The 26,393-nt window shown below is 40.0% G+C and overlaps 1 protein-coding gene and 1 long non-coding RNA gene across 4 annotated transcripts in view; one reads left to right on the top strand and one right to left on the bottom strand.

The window, feature by feature from the left end:
* Window positions 1–16,341, bottom strand: part of RIPK1 (receptor interacting serine/threonine kinase 1) — a 37,770-nt gene extending 21,429 nt beyond the window's left edge. The window contains exons 1-4 of one of the 3 annotated variants that reach the window (XM_032861472.1): window positions 16,322–16,341; window positions 5,408–5,627; window positions 4,510–4,666; window positions 1,187–1,324 (exon numbers count right to left, since the gene is read on the bottom strand). In XM_032861472.1, coding sequence (XP_032717363.1) covers window positions 1,187–1,324; window positions 4,510–4,666; window positions 5,408–5,559 — 447 coding nt within the window. In that variant the 5' untranslated portion in view covers window positions 5,560–5,627; window positions 16,322–16,341. Of the gene's footprint in view, window positions 1–1,186; window positions 1,325–4,509; window positions 4,667–5,407; window positions 5,628–15,971; window positions 16,254–16,321 lie in introns of those variants that run through there. The other 2 variants (XM_032861471.1, XM_032861470.1) reach the window with 2 other exon arrangements.
* Window positions 15,842–26,393, top strand: part of LOC116869887 — a 42,004-nt gene continuing 31,452 nt past the window's right edge. Inside the window, exons 1-2 of the long non-coding RNA XR_004383129.1 lie at window positions 15,842–16,054; window positions 16,567–16,647. This is a non-coding gene — a long non-coding RNA (uncharacterized LOC116869887). The remainder of the gene's footprint in view (window positions 16,055–16,566; window positions 16,648–26,393) is intronic.

Genomic DNA, 26,393 nt, shown 5'->3' with positions numbered 1-26,393 from the left:
ATTCATAGAAACTTTGTGTTTCCTCAACTAGCTGGACAATGTCCCCTAAGAAATGTCCATGTGAAATTCTGGTATCTCAGAGTCTTATGCAATAAAACCATGGAATCTGCTAGTGGGGTTAGGGGCAGGGGAGGGGAGAGAAAAAGCAGAAGTCATTTCTGACATGAACTACAGCAAAACATGTTTATTTGAATTCCTCATTTACTCTGCATGTTTTTTCAACTATTTGGGGGGCTAGGAAGAAAAGGTATTTTCTTCTCAGCAGATTTGTACAGCCAATGGTGACAACATACCACACCTTTAGTTTTCCCAAAGGGTGTCCTGAAGCCCATGGATGCGAGATTCTAAGGACTCCAAAGTCCTGAGGAGAAGGACTGCAGTGCTAATTGTTTTGAGTGGGTAGCCTGAACCTAAGAGAAGATGGGATAGGAAAGGGGTGGGGGGAACAGAGAAGAAGGCAAAATGAAAAATACAAAGGTCAGACACAGAACAGAGAGAGGAGGCAAGGGCAAAAGTGTGGAACAACAGAAAAATACAGTTAAGAAGAAATCAAAGATGAGAGTTTCACTTTCACCTCTAGGAATCCAAGCCTATGGGTATGGGTTTTGGCATGTGATGATCTAAAATCCCCAGATTTTAACATAAGAGATACGTAAGAGATGTTACTAATGTAAAGAAGGAACCTTCTTTCAATGTTGTAGGAATAAAATCTGTCCAAGATTAGAAGGAAGTGTTAGAAGCAGAATCTTGTAGTGGAAAGATGCCTGTGTAAGCAGTTCCTGAGTTCTCCCCCAAGTGCTGCTTCCCCTTTCAGATTCTGGTGCTTGGATTCCTGCTGCCAAAACCAATTAGATAAGACGTTCCACCGAGTTAAGTTTGCTCTTGAGTGAACAAAAGGAAAACCTCTTCTCCTTGTTCCCTTTACTACAATGGAGTAAGTTACAGTTTAAAAATAAAAAAACTGATAAAAAAATGTAGATGAGAGTAAATAAATAAGTAATATGAACTCCATCAAGTCCATAACTTTCTTGTCAATGCTCAGCAGAACTTTCCAGCACCACTGTTGCCAGCTCTAAGCTGAGTGAGGTCTTCCTTTAGGGATCTAGCAGGTACAGAAGTGGATTTACAATGGAGAATTAAAATTAAATCACCCCAATCTTCTAGAAACCTTCAGATTACGATTTACCTTAATGTGAAAGTCATCATCAACGAGGATATTTTCAGGCTTTAGGTCCTTGTGTATTATGCCTTGTCCATGTAAGTAGCACATCCCTTCAATGATCTCCATAATTATCCTTCCTTTTAGAGAAAGGGGGATACTGACCTAAAACAAGTGACATTAAGTCTATGAAAAGGAAAGGTAAGTCAAACGGGCCAAAGCGACTGTTTTATTCCAGAGTAGTGGGGTCTGAACCAGAGGATATACAGATCTTTCTCAGCATACAGTGGGGATATGTCCTTATAAACACATCATACATCCTCAATATCGTAAGTCAAAAATGTGTTTAGGGGCACCTGGGTGGCTCAGTGGGTTAAGCCGCTGCCTTCAGCTCAGGTCATGATCTCAGGGTCCTGGGATCGAGTCCCACATCGGGCTCTCTGCTCAGCAGGGAGCCTGTTTCCCTCTCTCTCTCTCTCTGCCTGCCTCTCCATCTACTTGTGATCTCTCTCTGTCAAATAAATAAATAAAATCTTAAAAAAAAAAATTTAAAAAAAAAAAATGTGTTTAATATATCTAACGTACTGGACATCATAGCTTAGCCTCGTTTACCTTAAGTCTACTTAGAATGCTTCCATCAGCCTTAGTTGGGCAAAATCATCTAACACAGAGCCTATTTGACAATAAACTGGTAATTATCTCATGTAATTGACTGATACTGAAACAGCAGGTGAGAAAGTGAATGGCTGTGTGAGTAACAGAATGGTTGTGAGGATGTCAGTTGTCCCCCACGTCATCGCGTGGCTCACTGCCACGGCCCAGCCCCACAAGAGAGGATCGTAATGCTGCCAGCCCAGGAAAAGATCCAAATTCAAAATTCTTAGTATGGTTTCCACTGAATGCCCATTGCTTTGCCCATGATAAAGTGAAAAAAATCTTAAGTGGAACCATAGGTTAGCGTCCAACTGTAGCTACCAGGAGTCCTACTATCATGATCTGCAGCCCTGTCATCGTTTTAAAAGAAGCCCCCTTTGAAATAAAGATTTCATTCCATGTGCTAACAGTATTAATGCTGTGTTCTGTCATGTAAAAATAAAACTTTCATGCCAATATGGTAATACATTAAAATGCTATAAAATTAAGCCCCTTGGGTGCCTGGGTTGCTCAGTTGGTTGGGCAACTGCCTTCAGCTCAGGTCATAATCCTGGAGTCCCGGGATCAAGCTCCGCATCAGGCTCCCTGCTCGGTGGGGAGTCTGCTTCTCCCTCTGACCTTCTCCCCTCTCATGCTTTCTCTCTCACTCTCTCTCTCTCAAGTAAATAAATAAAATCTTTAAAAAAAAATTTTTTAAATTAAGCCCCTTGAGAGAGGAACACGATGATGATTAGAATATATGCATCTTTACTACCTAGCATACTGCCTAGAATTGTTGTTGAATGAAGGGATAAATAGATAAACAAAAAACAGGCATTTTCCACAGTGCATTAATATATGCTACTATATACTAAATGGGTGAACAATGTCACAGCAGTGTGTAGATGAAATAATACTGAGAAAAAAGAATACAAGAGATTCTCAGTGTGCTCACACTGATTACAAACATAGAGAGATTAACATGTGAGATATCATGATGTGAAAAGAATGCGGAAGTGAATTTACTATTTGGTAATCTGTTATCAGATACTTCAGGTCTTTGTAAATTCGCAAGTCATTCTTACTTAACAATTGTATTCTAGTTACACAAATACCAACGTTAATGTAGAGCATTCCAAAACATTAGTTTTGCTTAACACTGAAAAATGCAAACTGTGTGTGCACGCACACGTGCAGTCTCTGGTTTACAAACGGGCTGTTTCCTAAAAATTTATGTTGGTTGTTGGTAAACACTAAAATTTAAATGACGGAAGTTAGAATCTCAAGTGAATCCCCCCAAACCATATTTAAAACCCACAATGTAGCTGAATTGGTAGCCTGATCACCACCATCCAAAAAAGAGTCAGAGATTTTCCCTTCTTCCTTGGTATACTTTTGGACTTCGGAACAAATTCTGAACAAGCAAAGGAAATCCCCTTCACATTCCCCGCTCTGCTTTTCTCCCTCACATCCTCCTGAATTCTTCTGGAGCTCAAACTAGTTCACCTTATCTTCACATCATCCTACAGGACGCCTTGTGTCACACAGGATTTATCTCCCAGTCAAGATGCCTACTTACTTCATGCAGCAGCTGGTCTCGCCTAGTTTGGGCGAGAAGAGCAGTCTAACTCAATTATAACACAATGTGTATCAGCGAACACCTGTTACCCTTCCCACAGCTGTCTGCGAGAGATGTCTGGGGCTTAGAAGACCTAAAGAACGGACATAACCTCAGGCAGTTGTAGAGTGAGGGAGAAGAGCTGTAGGGTGAGGGGAAAGGAGGGGATATTTGCCCTACAGACTGCCACAGCCCACCATTCCCACATGCAGTCTATGCTTTGGCCAAATCCAGTTGTTTGCAGTATCCCAAATTTGGCATATTCTCTTTGCTTTGCCGTTCTCTCACTGGAACACATGTTCCTTAAATCTCTGCTTGTCCTTCAGGCTTTGGCTCAAGCATCCTCCTTCTGGAATCCCTTCTTATCTATTCCACACAGAAGTAAGCACCTCTCCCCTGTGTTCCCAACAGCATGCTGGGAGATGTCTACCAAAACACCATTATGCCATACTGTTCCCTCCTCAGCTGTCCGTGGTGTGTTCTATTTGCTATTGCCTCCTCAGCAACTAGCACGAGGCCTTGTCCTTAATAGGCAGATAAACGCTAAAAAATGCTTTATTAAAGTGATGTGGTTTGCATACACAATTTTTCTTTTATTGTGAGTCTTACTTATCCAGTGTTGTTGCCTCTGATGTTCTATATTCAGCCTCTAGGTTTCTCAGTTGGCATCAAAGAGCAATCACTAAGATTCCGTCTCCACAGACAGTCACATCTAGTGTACATCCTTCAGTCAGTCGTTCACCTCCTGGCTACCCAGCAGGCATCTGCCTCAGGTCAGACCACGGGCTTCTGGAAGACAGTGCCTACCCCTGAACTGTGGATGCTGGAGTGGCTGACCAAGGCCAGCTCCAGCACTAAGACACAGGGGGACCCCCCCCAAAGTGAGGGGTACAGACAGCTATCTGCAACGACTGACAGGAAAGCAAGACCACCTTCTGGGCAGGGAAAGTTCAGGACATTTTCACCCGGTATTGACTTCAGAAAATCCAAACTCACAAGGGGGTTATTTGACACCAACAACTATGACAGTGAAAACTATCACAGAAGAGCAGCGCCCAGGGAGCAGTGCGGGTCGAGCACGCAGCGAAGCCCTCTTTACCTCTGCCTTCAGAACGTGCATCAGGTTGCCCTTTTCCATGTACTCCATCACCAGGGAGTAGTTCCCTTCTTCTATGATGACGCCCAGCAGCTTCACTACCCGATTATGCCTCAGCCTGTGCATCATCTTGCCCTCCTCAAGGAGGGACTCGTTGTACCTGCGGGACAGAAAGGTGCTGTCAAGATGGGCAGAGTTCGCACACTCATCCCTTGTGCCCCCAAGAAATGCAGTACACTCCTCCAACGCATCACACACTGGTGTTGATGCCTGTGTGTGCCCTGATCTCTTCTAGACAGTGGGTGTCCACAGGTAGAGGAATTTCTCAGTCCTTCCCAGTGATGGGTAGCGAGTGTTCAAGAAACATCAGAGCAAAGAACGAATGAATGTGAAGCATGTGGAGAGCCACAAGGAGAGGCAGCCTGAACAGATGGCATAAGAGAAAATGCAGCCTCTCTTGGTAACGACTCTGGAAAGAAAAGAGGGAAGTGAAACAAATCTACCAACTGCTTTAAAGAGAGGGCTTCTGGAACTTCTAATTAATGGCCTACCTTTTTTTTTTTTTTTCTATAGGTAGGGCTGGTCCCCGCCAAAACGTTGCAGCAAGTACAGGAGTCTATCTCCTTCCCTTTCTCTAATTCCTTCTCTTCGCTTCTCTTCCACTGTCTGTTAGCTGGGAGCTTTTTGCTAACCAGCCTCAGAATCCCCATTTAGCAGTACAGGGATAATAAAAACCAGCTCTCAGCGTTATTGGACAAAAAGTGTGCCCACTGACACACCACAGTCTGTCTCCTTCAAACGCCTGGGCCATGTTTATTCACTGCCCTGCCCTGCATCTCCACAGTAATTCTTCCCATGGCCAGCCTGTAATCTGGCCCAACCACCTCTGCTCCTGACTCACTCAGTGCGCTTGGGTCCCGTGTACACCTTTTTCAGTATTACGAGTCCATGGCATCTGTGTAAACACAGAGACACCTTTCCGAAACCCCCGCTGTCCAGGTACTCCTTCTCCAATAAGTCACTAGTTTTCATCTTAATGTCATCCAAGGACATGGTTGGTTTCCTTGTGAATCCTGAGAATGTTCAGAAATGCACCACTTTTCCCCACTCAGAGCTGTGCCCTGTGAAACAAAACAAAACAAAAACAAGAAGGCATCTCAGTGCAAAGAGTCATTATCCAAAAAACATGCAAAGTTCTACCATGTGCTTAGTGTGCCTTAATTTTTTTTTTTTTTGAGGACAGACATTGTAAGATGAACTGTTTGTCATATTTTCAAGAATCACAGAAAACCACAAGTTTTATTCCTTTAAGCTTCCATTTCTGGCAACATGGAGAAACAGAAAAATTTTAAAACGTCCCTGCTGCAAAAGACCTATCTATGTAGGATAGCATAACACAAACATCATTCAGATGCACAGATAGGCCCAAGAGAAAGGAGAATTAATTCTATGACTAAAAAAAGAACAGGCCCTGGGCCTAGGGCAGTGGCCCACATGGGGGCTGCTTTGGACTGAACGTTTGTCATTTGTTCATTTGTTGAAGCTCTAACTCCACTGTGATAGTATTAGGAGGTGGAGTCTTTGGGAGACAATTGGGTCATGAAAGTGAAAGCCTCACAAGTGAGATCAGGGTCCTTATAAAAGATATAAGAGTGCTCTCTCTCTCTCTCTCTGCCCCCACTATGTGAGGATACAAGAAGTGGACAGTCATCTGCAAACCAGGAAGCATGCTCTCACCAGACACCAAATCTACTGGTACCTTGATATTGGACTTTCAGCCTCCAGAACCGTGGGAAATAAATGTCCATTGTTTAAGCCCCCCAGTCAATAACTTGTGATAACTTGTGATAAGTGTCAATAACTTGCTGAACTAAGACAGTGGCCCTGTTGTGCAAGGCCAATCTTGACATCCAAAAGTCAAGGTCTAAAATGCAGCCAGGGACAGGAGACGAGATCATGGCATGCAAGAAAAGAGGGTTGAAACAGAGATACCCTCTGCCCTGAACACAGCACTCATCAATGAAAGGACGGACAGGGGAAAAGCTAGTCCACTAGCAGAGGCAATTGCTTGTCTTAGATAGGACATGGGGTGCTAAAAAGTCTCGAAGTGAATTCATAAACTTGGGCCTGTTTTCTAATAGATTTGGGCTTTGAATTTCTATTCCTCCTATGGCTGAAATTGCCCAAACGAAGAACTTTAAAAAAAGAAAGTGGCTACGGGCTCATGATATCACTGAATTAAGGGTAAAGCAAACAAACACCCTCAGGGAAGACCAGACAGAATTCCCACAAATAAATTCTAACTTAACATCAGCTCCTGTTCCAAAATTATAAAGCACAAAGTTCAAACGAGCCAAATCCAGCAGATACAAGAGCAGTCTCAGGCACTAAAGAATTTCAGAGTATTGAATACTCCTAGAAAGTAATAGGTTTTAGGTAATTATGAACATAAAGAATGAATTTGAAGAATATGAAAGAACAATGCATTATCTAAAAAGAATAGAAAGGTATAAAAAGGATGAGGATTTGGAGAATTTGTACATAAGTGCTATGAAGTCTACACTGTATACGATCCCAAAACAGAACTGTTTGCTTCTCATTCTTCCCTTCTTCCATTCATTTTCCCCAAACTGAACTGAAGCATAAAAACCCATGGGGGACCCTAATGAGATACCATTACGCACCTACCAGAATATTAAAAAGGCTGACACCACCAAATACTGGGGAAGATAAGAAACAACTGGAATTCTCATACATTGTGAGTGGGAATATAAAGTGGTACAACCACTTTGAGAAAAGTTCTGGAGGTTTCTTATAAAACGAAACATACACCTCAACTATGGCTAAGCAATTCTAATCCCAAAAGAAATGAAAACATATGTCCCCAAAGACTTCTGTGTTGTTCGCTGCAGCTTTATTCAGGATAGCCCCCAACTGGAAACAGTGATGCATCAATAGGAGAATGGATTTAAAAAAAAAAAAAAAAGATCATATATTTGTACAATGGGTAACTACCCAGCAAAAAAAGCAATGAACTACCAATACGCACAACAACATCGATGAATCACAAAAGATGCTAAATAAAAGGAGCCTAGTACAAAAGAATACATACTGTACAACTCCACCTATATTAAGCTCTTGAACAAAGTAATCTGTGTTGGCAAAGGAGCAGTTTTCCAGAACAGATAGCCCAGGGACAGGGTGAGGACTGCATGGTTTGGAGCAGGAGGAAACTTTCCGGTGTGATGGTACTACTCTCCCATCTCGGTGGGGGTTAGGGTTACACAGGCATAAGCATTTGTTAATACTCAGTAAATGTACTGTAGGCAAATCTGGCATCAAAAGAAAAATTGGGGGATGCCTGGGTGGCTCAGTCTGTTAAGCGTCTGCCTTCAGCTTAGGTCATGATCCCAGGATTCTGGCACCGAGCCATGCATCAGGCTCCTTACTCAGCAGGGAGTCCGCTTGTCCCTCTGCCTGCTGCTCTCCCTGCCTGTCCTCTCTCTCTTGCTCTCTGACAAATAAATAAAATCTTAAAAAAAAGAAAAAAAGAAAGAAAAAGAAAAATTTGTAAACATACTGAACTCTAGTTAGTGGTGTGCATACTGAAAATATTTAGTAGGAAGGGTATTGATATCTGCAATTTACTTTGCAGACAGACTTGTGGATAAAGAGTGTGGTAAACAGATATTCTGTAATAAAGCAGACCGAATAAAATAATATTGATGGTGGACACATAAAAGTTCACTGTAAAATTTTTTTAAATTTGTTTCTACATTTCTATGTTTATTTACTAATTTCCCCCATGTATTCCTCACCCAGTTCCTAATGGTACATATGTCAAAACTAAAATACCAACATTGTACATTACTATTAACAAAACACCCTACTTGATTCTGGTATTACCCATTTTTTTTTTTTTTTTTACAAATGCCCTTTTTCTGTTTTAGGATCCGACCCAGAATACTACATTGCTTTTTGTAGCTCATGATTTTTTAATTTCTTAAAACCTGACTCCCTTCCCCCATTTCTCCCAGCCCCTGCCTCTGCCTGTTCTCTGGATCTATGAACTTTTTTTTTTTTTTAAAGATTCTACATATTAAAAAAAAAAAAGATTCTACATATAAGTGAGATCATATACAGTATTTATCTTTCTGATATTTCACTTAGCATAATGCCCTCAAGGTTCATCCATGTTGTCAAATGACAAGATTTTCTTCTTTTTTACTGCTGAATTTATACATATATATACACACATCTTCTTTACATATTCATATATTGGTGGACTTTTAAGCTATTTCCATATCTTGGCTATTGTAATTGATGCTGCCATGAACTTAAGAGTGCATATGTCTCTTTGAGTAAGTATTTTTGTTTTCTTTGAGTAAATATTTTTTGAGAAAGCTTCATACTGTTCCATACTTCATACTGTTTCCATAGTGGCTAAAACAATTCACATTCTCACAGTGTACAAAGGTTCCCTTTCTCCACATCCTTGCCAACACTGGTTATCTTGTCTGTACAATAACAGCAGTTCTAAGAGGTGTGAGGCGGTATCTCATTGTGGTTTTGATTTGCATTTCCCTGATGATGAGTGATGCTGGGCATCTTTTTATGTGTCTGTTGGCCATCTGGATGTCTTCTTTGGGAAAATGTCTATTCGGATCTTCTGCTCATTTTTTAGTTGAATCTTTTTATTTTTTTTTTTTTTGCTATGAAGTTGTATGAGTTCTTTATATATTTTGGATATTAACCTCTTAACAGATATATGATTTGTAAATATTTTCTCCCATTCAGTAGGTTGCCTTTTAATTTTGTTGATGGTGTCCTTTGCTGTGAAGAAGCTTTGTCATTTGATGTAGTCCCACTTGCTTATTTTTCCTTTTGTTGCTTTTATTTTTGGTGTCAGATTCCAAAAATCATTGCCACCCACCTATGTCAAGGAGCTTATTGCCTATGGTTTCTTCTAGAATTTTTCTGGTTTTAGATGATACATTTAAGTCCCTAATCCATTTTGAGTTAATTTTTTTGTATGGTGCAAGATAGTAGTCTAGTTTCACTCTTTTGTATGTGGCTGTCCAATTTTCCCTACATGATTTCTTGAAGAGATTGTCTTTTTCCCATTGTATATTTTTGGCCTATTTGTCATATATTAATTGACCACACGAGTGAGTTTATTTCTGGGCTCTCTATTCTGTTCCACGGATCTAATGTCTCCTTTTATGCCAACAGCACACTACTTTAATTACTATAGCATTGTAATAAAGTCTGAAATCAGAGCGTATGATGCCTCCAGCTTTGTTCTTCTTTCTCAAGATTGCTTTGCTGATTCAGGGTCTTCTGTGGTTCTATATATACTTTAGGACTGTCTGTTCTATTTCTGTGAAAAATGCCATTGGAATGTTAATAGGAATTGCTTTAAAATCTGTATATTGCTTTAGGTCGTGTGGACATTTTAACAATATTAATTCTTCCAATCCACAAGCATGGAATATCTCTCTACTTATTTGTGCCTTCTTCAATTTCTTTCCTTAATATCTTGTAGTTTTCATTACACAAATCTTTCACCTCCTCGGTTACATTTATTCCTAGGCATTCTTTTCCTTTGATGCATTTGTAAACATAACTATTTTCTTAATTTCTCTTTGGTAGTTCATTATTAGTGTACAGAAACTCAACAGATTTTTGTATATTGATTTTATATCCTATTATATTATCAAAAATCACTTATTCTAATAGTTTTTTGATGGAATCTTCATGGTTTCCTATATATATTATCAAGTCTCCTGCAAATAGTGACAGCTTTGCTTTTTTCTTTCTAACTTTGATGCCTTTTATTTCTTTTTCTTGCCTAATTGTTGTGGCTATGACTTCCAATATTATGGGGTTTTTTGGACATTTTTTTTTTCAAAGATTTTATTTACTTATTTGACAGAGAGAGAGTACAAGTAGGGGAAGCAGCAGGCAGAGGGATAAGGAGAAGCAAACTTCCCACTGAGCAGGGAGCCCGATGTGGGCCTTGACCCCAGGACCTGAGCTAAGGCAGGTACTTAACTGACTGAAACACTTAGGTACCCGACTTCCAATATTATGTTGAATAAAAGTGGGAAGAGTGGGCATCCTTGTCCTGTTCATGATCTTAAAGAAAAGCCTTTTAATTTTTCACTACTGAGTGTGATGTTAATTGTGGTTATAAAATCTTTTTAACTTCTCACTTCAAAATTTTTCATAATAAAGTACTGGGAAGCAGGAAGTTTAAAAAAGAAAGTAATTGAGGGATTTCTGAAAATGTCTGGCCTGATGGTAGTCTTGTGTAGTGGCCTTTGGCACTCTGGCTCAGGTTACCACCTGCAACATGTACAAAGGCTGTGGGCAGACCATGTCACTCCAGCAAAGCTCACATATCAGCAAAGTACACAACCCTATGGACCATCTTTCTGTAACATGAGACATTGCCAAACAAGAGGAATCAGCCTCTGGAAAGAAGCATATCTATGTATGGGGTAGACAGGGGATGGGGGAGGCTACCCAGATAAAGGCATGGAGGATGAGATGCAAAGGGCAGTGATGGCTCTGAGGCAGGCACTGATGGAGAGGTAACAGAGCCGTATTACTATGGAAAGAACACAGGCCTTTCTTTTGTGAGTATGAACTGTAGCTCTGTAATGTATTAGCCCCATGACTTGTGTAACTTCAAAAGCCTCAATTTCCTCATTTCTGAAAGGAAAACAGATTTGTTCCTTGCTTAAAGGTTCTGGCTATATTTGGACCAGCTGCCCTCACTTATCCACATTTCTCCCATTTCAATGGACTTTGAGAATGCCAGTGTGCTGCTGGGATCCTCTGCTCAGCAGTTCTCTACTGATTCATCCTTGTGAGAATGGTAAGGGGGGGGAGGGGTGAGATGGTGTAATTTGTTCCACTCTCCCCTACAACCCTCTAAAGGCACATTCTTCTCCAGGTTCATCCTGCTCATCTTTCAGATCTCAACGAAGTGTCATTTCCTCAAGGAAGCCATCCTAGGTCTTCCCATCAGACATTCTCAGAGCACCCTTAACTTCTCCTTTAAACAGCTAAGATAGCTGTAATCTGAGAATTACTTCTAATTAATTACATAGGAGGCAGGAAACTACCTTGTATACTGTCTGTATTGCCTAGGGAAAAAAGAAAAAAAAAAAAAACGGACATATGGCAGGTTTTGTCCTAAGCACTGATCAGGAACAGGACAAGCATGCCTATTGTAGCCACTTGTATTCAGTGTAATGTTGGAAGTCATAGCCACAGCAATTAGGCAAGAAAAAGAAATAAAAGGCATCAAAATTAGAAAGAAAAAAAGCAAAGCTGTCACTATTTGCAGAAGACATGATATTATATATAGGAAACCATGAAGATTCTGTATGTCCTAATCGATCATTAAATGGGTATTTTTTTTTTAAAGAAACACTTAATTGTCCAAAAATAAAGGATAGGGAAAATTAATTACATGACACTCATAAAATAGAATATCATATAACCATTCAAAATTATAGGTAAAAATAAAAAATATATTTACAGGTAGATGGCACATATATATATACACATACACACAGGGGGGAAAAAAGACACCAAAATGTTAGCAAGGATTATATTTGGATAGTAGGATGATTCTTACTTCTTCTGTACACTTCTACCTTTTCCAAATTTCTTACAATAAAGATTAATTACATTTATAATTTTATAATAAAACTTATTTTTTCTTTAAAGGCAATAATTATTTCACCAGTATTTCTTTAGTCAAATCAGAGACGATGAGACAGATTATTTACAACAATGGTCCTGGCAACATTACACACAATGGCAAAAACATGTAAAACAATTTACATACACAGAAGAGAGGATAAGTTATAGCCCATCCATACTCTGAAATACATATTGCAGTTTTCAAAAATACTGTTGTATAAGACCTTTTAAAAAAAGGCTCAGAGAGTAAAGAAACAGGAAGGAATTAAACTGAAATATGCCATCTGAGTATAAGATTTCAACTTTTTTGAGGAGTTCTACTTGCTCACTCTCCTTCAGCCAAGATCTTGTCTCCTGGAATTTGCCAGGACCAACTGGGATTTGCAGTGCCTCCTGCCAGCATGATGGACCTCAGGGCAAGGAGGCCTCCTGCTGATTCCATTGCACTTTGTGAAGTTGGCTCCTGACCCAAATCAATTCTCCTCTCAGTCTTGCAGTTTGCTGGTTTAGCCTGACTTCAATCTTACGCACCTCTTGCATGGTTCCCAGTGATTTCTTTTGCTCTTACCGCTTTTGATCCTTTTCCCCCACCATGAACAATTCAACTTTTATAAGCACTGAATATCTTAGGAAGGTCTTGAGTGGTTTAGATACCCAACAGTCTCAAAAACATTGAATGTAGGCAGGTAAAAAACCACCTTATAAAGCCATGTTACAGAGTAATTAACAAAAGCACACTGCCCTCTTATATCATCTTATGTTAACTAATTTCAACTAATAATGTAATCATGCCCATTTTAATGGAATTTCTTAATTTTTTTTCATAAATGGATGTTAATTCAGGGACTCAAGAAAGCAAATTTTGTCCACTGAAATTCATTCACAAATTCAAAAAACTTCACAAATTTCTAAAATGTCTTCTAAGGCAGATAGTCTATATATCAAAATACTCACATCTATATTCAATTTTGTTTGCCAATTATACCTCAATAAAACTGGGGTAAATACAAATAAATGATACCAAAAACAACTGGCAGAATTATTTCCTGATACTAAGAGGTAGGATGGTGGTTACTATAAGACAGAAAACAGGAGATAGTGAATGAGAAGAGAGAGGCACAAAAGGTTTTGGGAATACTGGCAATGTTCTTTTCTTAACCCAGGTCATGTTCACTTTGTGATACTTCATAGAGCTGTACAATTATGAAATGTGCATTTCACACTGATTGTTATACTTTAAAAGTTTTAAAAAGACTTTAAAAATATTCATACTTACCTTTCAGTGATAGAAGACTATTTCTCAATTTTTCAATGATGATCATGTATCAAGAATTAGAAAATGTCAGTTGCCTACCTATCACTGCCTTCCTTTCCCCTGCTAACAGAACTCTGATTTTACTCAAGTATCCAACGTGGAATTCTCGAAGATTCTTTGGTTTTAATGGCTTGATGCAGATAAACAAGAGCTGTGAGTAAGGAAGAACCAAAAGAAGAATAAAGGACAGGACTAGAAGAGTTCAACCAGGTATTATCATATATGTTAGCATATTATGACCCCATGAAGTAAGTTTTTTTTTATCATCCCAATTCAGAAATAAAGAAATTAAAATCTGAAGAGTTAAATGATTCACCTAAAGTACCAGATCCTGGCACTGAACCTTTGTTTCTTCATTCAAACTTCCGCAATTTGCCCACAGATACAGCTTCTCTAGATAGCGGAACTATAATCTTTGTTAAAATCCCATTCAAAGACTTAATCTTATTACCTTGCCCACCTGTATTAAATGAATATGCTACAGTCAGAAACGTGGGGAATGCATAGGCCAAATTTTTAAAACGTAACGAAATATGTGGTTCAAAATCAGTATTTTACAGGCAAATGCAGCCAATCATTTTTCCAGAATAAAATATCCAACCAAAGTATGGGAACCTATATATATATTTTTTTTTCAAGTCCCAGATAATATTGATGGTATTAACATATTATTAATTAAAAAGCACCAAATAGTAATTTGCCATTTTGGAAACTGATATTTTAGGAATAATATTCATTCTTAAAAGTGCAACATATTGGGGAGCCTGGGTGACTAAACTGGTTGGGAGCCTGACTCTTGACTTTGGCTCAGGTCATGATCTCAGAGTTGTGAGAATGAGTCCTGCATGGGGCTCCAGTAGGCGGCGGAGCCTGCTTAAGATTCTCTCTTTCGCTCTGCTCCTTCCGCCCCCCTAAAAAAGTGCAACATATCTCTGCTGCTCAATATAGTGCAGAGGAAAATGAAAATTAAAGTAAATCATCACTACTGTTTAATTAGTAATAATTAAAATGATACACCCTAAATTTTAATTGTTTTTTTTAAAGATTTTATTCATTTATTTGAGAGCAATCGCACATTAGCAGGGGGAGGGAGAAGCCTACTCACCAATGAACAAGGAGCCCAGTGCGGGACTCAGTCTTAGGACTCTGGGATAGTGATAAGAGCCCAAAGCAGAGACTCAGCCAACTGAGCCACTCAGGTACCCCATACACCCTAAAGTTTTTAAACAAACTTAGTCTTCACTTTTCTGTGTTTAGAAGAGCAGTTTTCCCCATTTTTTAAAAGATTTTATTTATTTATTTGACAGAGAGAGACACAGCGGGAGAGGGAACACAAGAAGGGGGAGTGGGAGAGGGAGAAGCAGGCTCGGTTTGGGGCTCCATCCCAGGAATCTGGGATCATAACCTGAGCTGAAGGCAGATGCCTAGGGACTGAGCCACCCAGGCACCACATTTTTAACTGACTGCAATTTCCTCCTTCCTCTGGCATCTACCTGGTGTTTACAAAATGCAGATCAACTACTAAGTCACTCTATGTTCCAAAGGTTACTTGTGCCTTGATTTCTTCAGGTGTAATCAAGGGAAGACTTAACAGTGGTCTAAAGACCCAAGGACTTCTGAAAAGTTGGTTGACTGTAACAGACTCGAGCTTTGCCAAGACACACAACAGCTCAGGGCAAGGAGGAGCCAAATGATCAGCAAGAGACGAAGAAATAACCGCCCCCCCCACCCCCTGGAGTTTTGTCAGATGCTTAGGAAAGGAGGATGTAGCTTAACCTCTTCAAACTCTAACGAGATTCTGCAGCACTTTAGTAAAAGCAAACGCCACTGACTACCTGAGAGGTCTTTAGGGTTATGACATTCATCCCTTTTGTCGTTGTGGCAGTGGATCCCTCCTTCTCATTTGCCAGCTCACATCTAAGATTATGCGGAAATGCTTTGCAAAATGCTTTTTCTCTGCGATTCCCGCGCGCGACCCCAAGGGCAAGAGTAAAAGCCCTTTCAAAGGCTTGGTACGTCATCCTATTACGAGGAGAGCGTGTGCCACCTATCTTAATGATACTGTAATAAAAACCCATCACCGCTACGAAACAACGATAGCAAAAACCCAACGCCACACCGTCCTCCTGGCCCGAGGCCAGGTCTGCGCCCTCGGACGGAGTTAACACCTGGTGGGAGAGAAAGGAGCGCAGGTGGGTTTTTGACAGTTTTGCAGCTCACTCAGGGAAATTCCACACGTCTAGCCGGCCGCCCTACTTCCGGGAATACCGACGCCTTTCCCACAACTCAACTTCCCCCTCCGCCGCAAGCCCCGCCCACCAACCGAAAGGCCCAGTCAAGGGTGGACTTCCGGTGAACGCCGTCCCCGCCCACCGCCCGCCAGTCTAGTCAGGAAACCCCACCCCCGCCTGGAAGCTGGTTCCGGGCGAACCTAGCTGTGGCCGCCGCTGCCTCCGCGCAGACGCGCCCCGAGTTATTTACTTTCGTTTCCGCGGCAAGCTTCCCGAGGCCTGGGTAAGGAAGGAAAGAAGCAGCGGTGGGAGGCTCCGGAATTACTCCGACGCCGCGACAGCCTCGCCGGGACAGGCAGGGGGCAGACGCCCGAGCCTGACACGGGGGTCGCCGGGGATGGAGCTCGTGGAGCTCGGGAAGGCCGAGCTGCAGAGCGGCCGCGCCCCTCTGCGCGCTCACCGCGCCCGGCTCCGTGGGTCCCGCCGGTCAGTGCGCGTCCGGCCGCGCGGCTCGGGCTCCCTGCTTGCACGGGACGGCGGGCTGGCGCACCTCGAGACTGGGGCCCGCCAAAACCGCCGCTCTCCGGGAGCTCTGGTCCGGTGTCCGCGCCCTCTGGGTGTCGAGTGAGGGCGCTGGGGCCGGCGAGAGGGCGTGGACTGCTCGCTCCGCCTCCGCGGGCTCCGCAATCGGGAAAGCCGAGGGCGCGCCTGCCCCGCGGCCAACCGTGCCTTGCACCCAGATTTTAAAATTCCCGGAGATGTCACCCAGAGTATCATGGATTTACTTTGTTTTAGAGTCAGCCGGGAGGCCAAAAGAGGACATGTTACCTAATCATAGAAACCGCCGCCGCTGGGGAGAAGCAGCTTGGTCTAGGGGTACGCACTGGGAAGATGCCACCACTCCCCGCAACTCCCACTCTGAGCTCTGCGCGTTATCAGCCCTACAGCTTTAGGCAAATTACCATTTTCTTATCTCCCCTCATCCGTGAAGTGGGCATAATCGCGCTGTGGAGGAAGAAATGTGATATTTATCTTGCAGCCCTTTAGAATGGAGATTAGGAAGTCTCAAGCAAAATGGGAAGTGCCATAGGGTTATATTAGAAAGCAGACCGTACACACATGATTACATATTGGAGAAAGATAGGCACTTGACCACTGAACATCAGGGGTTTGAACTGCACGGGAGCACTTGTAGGTGGATATTTTTGGGAAATACAGTAGAGTACTCTAGATGTATTTTCCTCGTGATACTCTAAACATTTACATTTCTGTAGTTTACTTTATTGTTAGAATACAGTATATGATATATATAATATATAAATTATGTGTTAAATTGACTGTTAGTGTAAGGCTTCCAGTCAACAGTAGGCTATTAATAAAGCTTTTCGGGGAGTCAGTTTTATGCTTATTTTCCAACTGTGTGGGTTCGGTTGGTGCCCCAACCCTGTATTCAAGGGTCAAATGTATACTTCAAGAGAATAAGAAGCCACAAGCTGGAGAAAATATTTGCAAAAGACATCTGATAAAGGACTGTTATCCAAAATATACTAAAAATTCAACAATAAAGAAAGGAGCAACCCAATTAGAAAAAGGGCAAGAGATCTGAATAGACACCTCACCATACAGATGACAAACATGGGAAAAAGTGCTCAGCATTACAGGTCGTTAGGGAATTGCAGATTTGAAACTACAGTGTGATACCACTACATACCTATTAGAACGGCCAAAATCTGAAACACTGATGATACTTGTTGGTGAGGATATGGCACAACAGGAATTCTCATTCATTGTTGGTGTGTGTGCAGATTGGTACATCCACTTTGGAAGAGAGTTGGGCATTAAAAGCTGAAAGTAATCTTACCATTCATATGGTCCAGAAACCACATGGCTTGGTATTTACCCAAATAAGTTGAAAGCTTATGTTTACACAAAAATCTGACATGAATGTTTATAGCACATTTATTTCTAATTGCCAAAACTTGAAAGCAACCAAGATGTTCTTCAGTAGGTGAATATGCAAAAACACTTGTCCATCCATGCAATGGAATATTATTCACACACACACACAAAAAGAGCCATCAGGCCGTGAAAATGCATGGAGGAAGCTTAAATGTTTATTTCTAAGTGAAAACTAATCTGAAAAAGGTACATAATAAATGATTCCAACTATGTGACATTCTGGAGAAGACAAAAATACAGAGGCAGAAAAAATCAGGGGTTGTCAGGTTTGCAGGGAGGTGGAGCACAGGATTTTTAGGGCAGCAAAACTATTCTGTATAATGCCATAATAGTGAATACATTATATATTGTCAAAACCCACAAAAGTACAAGAAAAAGTGAAACCAGATGTGAACTATGGACTTTGCATGATAATGTGTCAGTGTTGGTTGATTGATTATTAACATACATGCCACACTGGTGCAGAATGTTGATGGCAGGGTAGTCTGTCTTTGCAGGTAGGGGAAGAAATAAAATATGCAGGAGCATTCTGCTCTTTCCACTCAATTTTTCTTTGAAACTAAAACTATTAAAAAACTTCTTTATTTTTAAAATACCTATAAAAAAGATGAAGGTGGTACCTATTCATTCAACAAACATTTCTGACTAATGTATGCTAAGCAGGTACTAGATATAAGAATATCTGATGGTAGATAGAAGTGATCCAAAAAGGCATTCATCCACTCAATAAATTTTCAGAGCACCTTTTGTAAACACTAAAGACTCAGTTGTGAATAAATCAAAAATATCTACCCTTGTGGAGATTACATGCTAATGGGGGAGATGAATGAGTGAGGAAATTGTGGTATGTTAGTGGTTAGTGCTAAGAGAGAAAAAAGAGCACCAAAGTTGGATCGAAGATGTGCATGTATGTATGGAGAGTGGATTCATGGTATTAGATGGGTGGCCAAGTGCAAAGGTTATATTTGAGAAATAACTAAAGGAAGTGAGGGAGGAAGCCATGAGGATATTTTGGGGAAAAGCAAGGACAGAGGCTCAGGATAGGAGCATGGCAAGGAGGTGCCTAAAAGGGAAGATAAAAAGTAGTAATAGAGGATGAGGTCAGAAAAGGTAGGTAGGGAGCAGGGGAGACTATGTGAGGCTCTGTAAATGATTTAAAGAAGTTTGCCTTTTACTTTGAATTATGGAGTCATTGAAAGGTTTTGTGTGGAAAAAATCATGGTCCACATTATAATGGGATCATTTTGGATGCTAAGTTGAAAATACAGTAAAAGGAACAAGAACCGGGGGTGCCTGGGTGGTTCAGTTGGTTAAAACATCTGAGTCTTTTTTTTTTTTTTTAGATTTGTTTATTTTAGAGCAAGAGCATGTGGGGTGGGGAGGCTTAATCTCCCAAGTTCCCCCAAGAGTCAGAAGCTTAACCAAATGAGCCATTTAGGTGCCCCAAGAGTCTGAGTCTTGATTTCAGCTCAGGTCATAGTCTCAGAGTTGTGAGATCAAGGCCTGCATCAGGCTCCATGCTCAATGCGGAGTTTTCTTGAGATTCTCTCCTCCCGCTGCCCCTCCCCCTCCTTGCTTACTTGTTCTCTTTTTCAAATAAGTAAATAAAATCTTTTAAAAAATAAAATGAACAAGCATAAAGTAGAAAGACAAGTTTGAAGGTCATTACAGTAATGTTGACAGGATAAGGATGGCTTGAATGAGAGTGATAGCAATGGAGATAGTGAGGAATTGTCAGATTCTAGATAAAATATGAAGGTGGAAGTCATGATTAGCTTGGAGATCAGGAACAGGGTGTGAGAAATGAAGAGGAAACCAGAAGTTTTCTGTCCTGAGTGTAATTGGAAAGAGGGTTGCTGATGGAGAAGAGAAAGAGTAGTGACAATAGCATGTTGGTGGACATATCAGAAACTCTGAGCTTGTTAAAGTTTGAGATGTCTATTAAATGCCCAGGTGGAGATGTCAAGTAGGCATATAGATATGTGAGTATGGAGTTCAGGGAAGAAGTCCAGGTAGGAAATAGAAATTAGAATGTTACCAACACATGGATGGTATCTAAAACTAAGAGACAAGATCTTCCAGAAAGGGAGTGTTGATAGAAAAGAAGAGAGGTCTGAGGAATGAGCCCTGAGCTTCTACAATGTTTAGAGGTCGAGATGAAGAGGAGCCACTAGGAAAGTGGCGGAAACCTAGGTCAGGGGAGCATCCTTAAGAGAGTGATCAGTTGTGCTAGTTGCTGCGAAGAAGTGAAGTTAAGATGTGGCCTGAGAATTCACCATTGGATTTAATAACATGGAAATGGTCAATGACTACAGTAATGTAAACTTCAGTGGTATGGTGGGAGCAAAAGCAAGTTTGGAGTACATTCAAGGAAAAGTTGGAGGAGATGGGGAGAAAAATGAGACACAGTGAATATAATTAGGTCTTTGAAGGAATTTTTCAGAAAATGAAATGAAATTGATAGGTGAATCCCTTAGGCAATTGTTCCGTAAAAATGGAAATGTTATCTGGTAAGGGTAATGACAGAGGTATGTGACAGGTTCTATGGCAACCGGAAAAGTTCCACTTGATGATAATTTTATTTTAGAGCAAAAGAATCAGGAAAAACTTTACAAAGGAAGTCACATTTAGGTTGAATCTTAAAATATGAGTATTCTGGTCTCCAAAGAACTTCCTATTCTGGTCTTCACAGAACATTCAGAATGATTCCTTTGCCATTGAAAACAATAATGGAAATGGACAAAATATATGAAATGACTTAAGGCATTAGAGAGCTAATTTCCTTGCTTTTTCTCTGGGGTTATATCTAATTCTATGTATGGGATAATAGAACCTAAGCAGAAAGTAGCAGTCTCACTGAGGACGTGAATTTGGAACTTGAAGAGCAAAATCTCAGAAAGGAGGGAGTTATAAAGAAGTGACTCCAAAATTATCCATTGATATTACACTCCAGTGATTGGCTGATGACTAAACCATACGTATATAGGGACAGACTCCAAGAAACCCAGCAGGCAAGACCAGACCAGAGGCTAAAAGCTGAACAGGATTTTCAGCAGCTTCATAGGCTAGGGACATAAAGGTTAGAGTTCAAGTCCTGCCAAGCTGAATGGGCCTCGGAAAACACCCCAGGCTTTCTATTAATATCTCATAGAAGGGACAGGCCCTAGGAGTCAGAACCATGCTAGCCTTAGCCTGCTCTGAATGCTAAAACAGAATACTATAGACTGGGTAGTTAAAACAATACACATTTATTTTCTCACTGTTTCGGAGGTTGGAAGATCAGGATGCCAGCATGGTTGGTTTCTGGTAAAGATCTCTCTTCCTGCCTTGGTAGTGGCCACCATCCTGCTGTGTGTTTGTATGACCTCTCCTTTGTGCACTTGTGGAGAGAGAGCAAGTTCTGTGGTGTCTCTTCTTACAAAGGCGCACATCCCAACATGAAGTTTCCTTCCTCATGAACTCATCTAAACCTAATTACCTACCAAAGTCCCCATCTCTAAATACTGTCACGTTGGGGCTTAAGCCTTCAATATATGAATTTGGGGCAGGGGACATACAATTCAGTCTACAGCAATTCCCTTGAAATAAGAACATGACCCAAGAATAAAGTCAGAATTGAAATAATCCAGCTCTAACAAAGCACAGCTTTAACCCACCTAAACAGGATTATGGTAATTTGCTGGTAAACTACATGCTTGCCAGAGGAAACAACACTTTTGAAGGTCGACAACACTATTCCGTACTTCTACACTTTTTCATAATATCTGGTATCCAATAAAAAGTTATGAAACATGCTTAAAAGTAATAGAACTTTAAAAAAAACAGGAGGAAAACATACAAGAGAAAGAAATAACCACTTGTGATTCAGATACTGAATAATCAGAAAGGAACTTAAAATAGTTAACGATGAGGGGCACCTGGGTGGCTTAGTTGGTTATGTGTCTGCCTTTGGCTCAGGTCATTATCCCAGGGTTCTGGGATTGATCTCACATGCAGCTCCCTGCTAGGGGGTACCTGCTTCTCCCTTTCCCTCTGCCTACCACTCTCCCTGATTATGTGCTCTGTCTAAAAAAAATATATATATTTTTTAAAGATTTTTTTAAATTTATTTATTTGACAGAGAGAGATCACAAGTAGGCAGAGAGGCAGGGGGGAAGCAGGCTCCCTGCTGAGCAGAGAGCCTGAAGTGGGGCTCGATCCCAGGACCCTGAGATCATGACCCGAGCCGAAGGCAGAGGCTTAACCCACTGAACCATCCAGGCGCCCCTCTCTCTCTCTCAATATAAAATAATCTAAAAAAAAAAAAATCAAATGGATGGGATTGATTTCAGATAAAAGGATTAGGGAAGTGGAAGATAAGGCAATTAAAAAATATCCAGAGTGAAGAACATACAGGAAGATAAACGGAAATAGGGGGAAAAAGCACAAGAGATATATGGAACACGATGAAAATGTCAAATATTTATGCTATTGAAATACTGGAGAGAAAGAGAATGGGATAGGAGAAATATATGAAAAATTACTGACCAAAAATCTTTCAAATTTAATTGTCAAGCGTTAAACAACACTTCAAAGAACGTCGTAAACCCATACAGGATAAATACAAAGAAAACCACACCTAGACAGAAAAGCCAGTTGGAAATTTAAAAAAAAAAAAAAAAAAGAAAATCCTAAAAATAGCTGGAGGAAAAGACGTACTATACTACATATAAGACAGTAACAGCAATACAGATTGCTGATTTTTCAGCGGAAACTGAAGCCAATGAATTGTCCTCTTTAATGTGCTGATAGGAAAAAAATATTTACATTCCTACCTAAAATTCCTGTAGTAGCTAAAATATCATTCAAAAATGAAAGAAAACACATTTCAGACAACTAGATCTTAGAGGTTTACTGCCAGAGAGCTGCATTACAATAAATACTAAAGGAATTTCTATAGGCTAGAGGAAAATCATCTCAAAGAGAGCACAGAATGACAGGAAGTAAAAAAGCATACTGGAAAGGGTAAATATACGTGGATAAATATAAATAAATATTGAATCTTTAAAACAATTATGTGATGAAGATTTGTTGGCTTTAAAACCTATGTAGAAATGAAATATATGATAACTAGTACAGGAGGGTTAGAGTTGAGAAAATAGAATTAAACTCTTTTCAGTTTTGGGCCCCTGGGTGGCTCAGTTGGTTAGGCAACTGCCTTCGGCTCAGGTCATGATCCTGGAGTCCTGGGATCGAGTCCCACATCAGGCTCCCTACTCGACAGGGAGTCTGCTTCTCCCTCTGACCCTCCCCCTTCTCATGTTCTCTCTCTCATTCTCTCTCTCTCAAATAAATAAATAAATAAAATCTTTTAAAAAAAAACTTTTTAGTTTCTAGCATTGTTTGTGAAGTGGTAAAAATACTAATTTCTGAAAGACATAGCCCAAAATAAATAGTTAATTCCTAAAAGATTAATATAAGAATGCATAAATAAAAAGCTGATATGGTGGAAATACAATGATATAAAACTTTTGAGTAATTCAAAATGAGACAAAGGATGAGAAATAAAGGGATAAAGACAGATGGAACAAACAGATGGCAAATAACAATGCGGTAGACTTAAATTCAATTATGTCAATAATAGTGCACACTCCAATTAAAGGACAGTGTAATGTGAAGAAAAATACAAAACTATACATTGTTTAAAAGAGCCACATTTTAAATATATGGACAGAAAGTCTGAACGTAGAATAATAGAAAAGTTATATAGTGTAAGCACCAACTAAAAAAAGGTGGCATAACTATTCCAATACCAGACAGAATAGAATTTAAAGGAAGAGATGTTGCATAACAATAAAACAGTCAATTTGATGGGAATATATCACAATTCTAAATTTGTATGTGTCTAATAACAAAAAGATACTAACATAACAAAAATAAGAAATAGACCTACAAGAATAGCTAAATATTTTAACAAACTTCTGTCAGTAATGACTAGAAAAAGCAGACCCAAAAAATCAGTAAAGATACAGAAATATTTGAATAAATAAAACAAACTGACCCAGTTGACATATATAGAAAACTAAATTCAACAACTGCAAAATATTCATTCTTTTAAGTACCTGTGAAACATTTACCAAAACAGACAATATTCTGCACAATAAAGCAAGTCTCAACAAGTTTCTAAGGACTGAAATCATATACAGTATGTTCGCTGGCTACAATAAAATTAAACTAGATAGCAATAACAGAAAGAGAACTAGAAAGTCCCCAAATACTCACAGGCACCACATTTCTAAATACCTAATGGACCAAGAAAATATTAAAATAATTAGAGGGATGCCTGGGTGGCTCAGTCATGTAAGTGTCTGCCTTCAACTCAGGTCATTATCCCAGGGTCCTGGGATTGAGTCTGGCATTGGGCTTCTTGCTCAGCTTCTCCCTCTGTCTGCCACTCCCCCTGCCTCTGTGCTTGCTCTTGCTCTCTCTCTAACAAAAAAGTAAATAAAATCTTTTTTTAAAAATTAGAGAATGTTTTGAACTAAATAATAATATGTACAACATTCATGTGTGTATGTGATGAAGACAAATCAGTGCTTAAAGGGGTATTTTGGCTTCTAAATGCATGCATTATAAAATAAGGGAGGTTGAAAATCAATTATTTGAGTTTTCATCTCAAAAATCTGAAGAATAGAATAGCAAATTAAACTTTTTAAAAAATTTTTTTAAATTTTTAAATTTTTTAATTAACATATAAAGTATTACTAGCCTGTAAACTGGTGTTTTACAGGTCTGTGAAACACCAGTTTTACACACTTCACAGCACTCACCATAGCATATACCTTCCCCAGTGTCCATAACCTAACCACCCTCTCCCTACACCCCTATCCCAGCAACCCTCAGTTTGTTTTGTGAGATTAAGAGTTTCTTATGGTTTTTCTCCCTCCCGATCCCATCTTGTTTCATTTATTCCCTTCCTACCCACCAAAACCTCCACATTGCCTCTCAACTTCCTCATATCAGGGGGATCATGTGATAATTTTTTCTCTGATTGATTTATTTTGCTAAGCATAATACCCTGTAGTTCCATCCATGTTGTTGCAAATGGCAGGATTTAATTTCTTTTGATGGCTGCATAGTATTCCATTGTGTGTGTGTGTGTGTGTGTGTGTGTGTGTGTGTGTGTGTATCACATCTTTATCCGTTCATCTGTTGATGGACATTTAGGTTCTTTCCATACTTTGGCTATTGCGGACATTGCTGCTATAAACATTTGGGTGCACATGCCCCTTCAGATCACTACATTTGTATCTTTACAGTAAATACCCAGTACTGTGATTGCTGGGTTGCAGGGTAGCTCTATTTTCAACTTTTTGAGGAACCTCCGTGCTATTTGCCAGAATGGTTGCACCAGTTTGCATTCCCATCAATAGTGTAGGAGGGTTCCCCTTTCTCCACATCCTCATCAGCATATGTCATTTCCTGACTTGTTAATTTTAGCCATTCTGAGTGGTGTGAGGTGGTATCTCACTGTGGTTTTGATTTGTATTTCCCTGATGCCAAGTGATGTGGAGCACTTTTTCACATGTCTCTTGGCCATCTGGATGTCTTCTTTGCAGAAATGTCTGTTCATGTCCTCTGCCCATTTCTTGATTGGATTATTGGTTCTTATGGTGTTGAGTTTGATAAGTTCTTTATAGATTTTGGATACTAGCCCTTTATCTGATATGTTGTTTGCAAATATCTTCTCCCATCCTGTCAGTTGTCTTTTGGTTTTGTTAACTGTTTCCTTTGCTGTGCAGAAGCTATTGATCTTGATGAAGTCCCAGTAGTTCATTTTTGCCCTTGCTTCCCTTGCCTTTGGTGATGTTCCAACAAAGAAGTTGCTGCAGCTGAGGTCGAAGAGGTTGCTGCCTGTATTCTACTCAAGGATTTTGATGGATTCTTTCTCTCATTGAGGTCCTTCATCCATTTTGAGTCTATTTTTGTGTGTGCTAAGGAAATAGTCTGGTTTCATTTTTCTGCATGTGGCTGTCCAACTTTCCCAACACCATTTGTTGAAGAGACTGTCTTTTTTTCCACTGGACATTCTTTCCTGCTTTGTCGAAGATTAGTTGACCATAGAGTTGAGGGTCTATTTCTGGGCTCTCTATGCTGTTGCATTGATCTATGTGTCTGTTTTTGTGGCAGTACCATACTGTCTTGATGATGACAGCTTTGTAATAGAGCTTGAAGTCTGGAATTGTGATGCCGCCAACATTGGCTTTCTTTTTCAACCTTCCTTTGGATATTTGAGGTCTTTTCTGGCTCCATGTAGGTTTTAGAATTATTTGTTCCATTTCTTTGAAATAATTGATGGGATTTTGATAGGGATTGCATTAAACGTGTAGATTGCTTTAGGTAGCATAGATATTTTCACAGTATTTGTTCTTCCAATCCATGATCATGGAACATTTTTCCATTTATTTGTGTCTTCCTCAATGTCTTTCACAAGTACTTTATAGTTTTCTGAGTACAGATTCTTTGCCTCTTTGGATAGGTTTATTCCTAGGTATCTTATGGTGTTGAGTGCAATTGTAAATGGAATTGACTCCTTAATCTCTCTTTCTTCTGTCTTGTTGTTGGTGTATGGAAATGAAATTGACTTCTGTGCATTGATTTTATATCCTGACACTTTACTGAAT

This window comes from Lontra canadensis, unplaced genomic scaffold (genome assembly GCF_010015895.1).
Source record: "Lontra canadensis isolate GAN:19392208 unplaced genomic scaffold, GSC_riverotter_1.0 scaffold21, whole genome shotgun sequence".
In the NCBI taxonomy this organism is placed as follows: domain Eukaryota; kingdom Metazoa; phylum Chordata; class Mammalia; order Carnivora; family Mustelidae; genus Lontra; species Lontra canadensis.
The sequence above is the reverse complement of the archived record's forward strand: the minus strand, read 5'-3'. Positions and strand labels throughout refer to the sequence as shown.